Source organism: Coffea eugenioides, chromosome 8 (assembly GCF_003713205.1).
Source record: "Coffea eugenioides isolate CCC68of chromosome 8, Ceug_1.0, whole genome shotgun sequence".
Lineage (NCBI taxonomy): Eukaryota > Viridiplantae > Streptophyta > Magnoliopsida > Gentianales > Rubiaceae > Coffea > Coffea eugenioides.
In genome coordinates this window covers 6,247,469-6,247,744 of record NC_040042.1, presented here as the reverse complement: position 1 = coordinate 6,247,744, position 276 = coordinate 6,247,469, and the positions used below count along the sequence as shown (strand labels likewise).

At 36.2% G+C, this 276-nt stretch overlaps 1 protein-coding gene across 1 annotated transcript in view; it reads right to left on the bottom strand.

Moving 5' to 3' along the window:
* Window positions 1–260: 260 nt before the first annotated feature.
* LOC113780086 overlaps window positions 261–276 on the bottom strand; it is a 6,857-nt gene continuing 6,841 nt past the window's right edge. The window contains exon 4 of the mRNA XM_027325905.1: window positions 261–272. Within this exon, the coding sequence (XP_027181706.1) occupies window positions 261–272 (12 nt within the window). The remainder of the gene's footprint in view (window positions 273–276) is intronic.

The window sequence follows — 276 nt, the reverse complement described above, 5'->3', positions numbered from 1 at the left end:
AAATTGCGTATCAGATAGTTGGAAATGAAAAAGTTCAAGAAAAGTCCAAGAAAAGGGGCATTACAAGAAATAAAGAACCACCAGTGGAAAATAAGATTCTTCAGAAAAAAGAGAGAGAGCAGAAGAGTGTTGCTTTCTTTGTGGGGGAGCCAATTCCGGAAGAAGATGCTCGAGAGCGATGGCGTTGGCGTTATGATTTGAAGGTCTGATTTATTTTACTCGTAAATTTTATTTTGATTCAAGTTTTTTATTGCATTTTATCATGCAGTTGGCTAT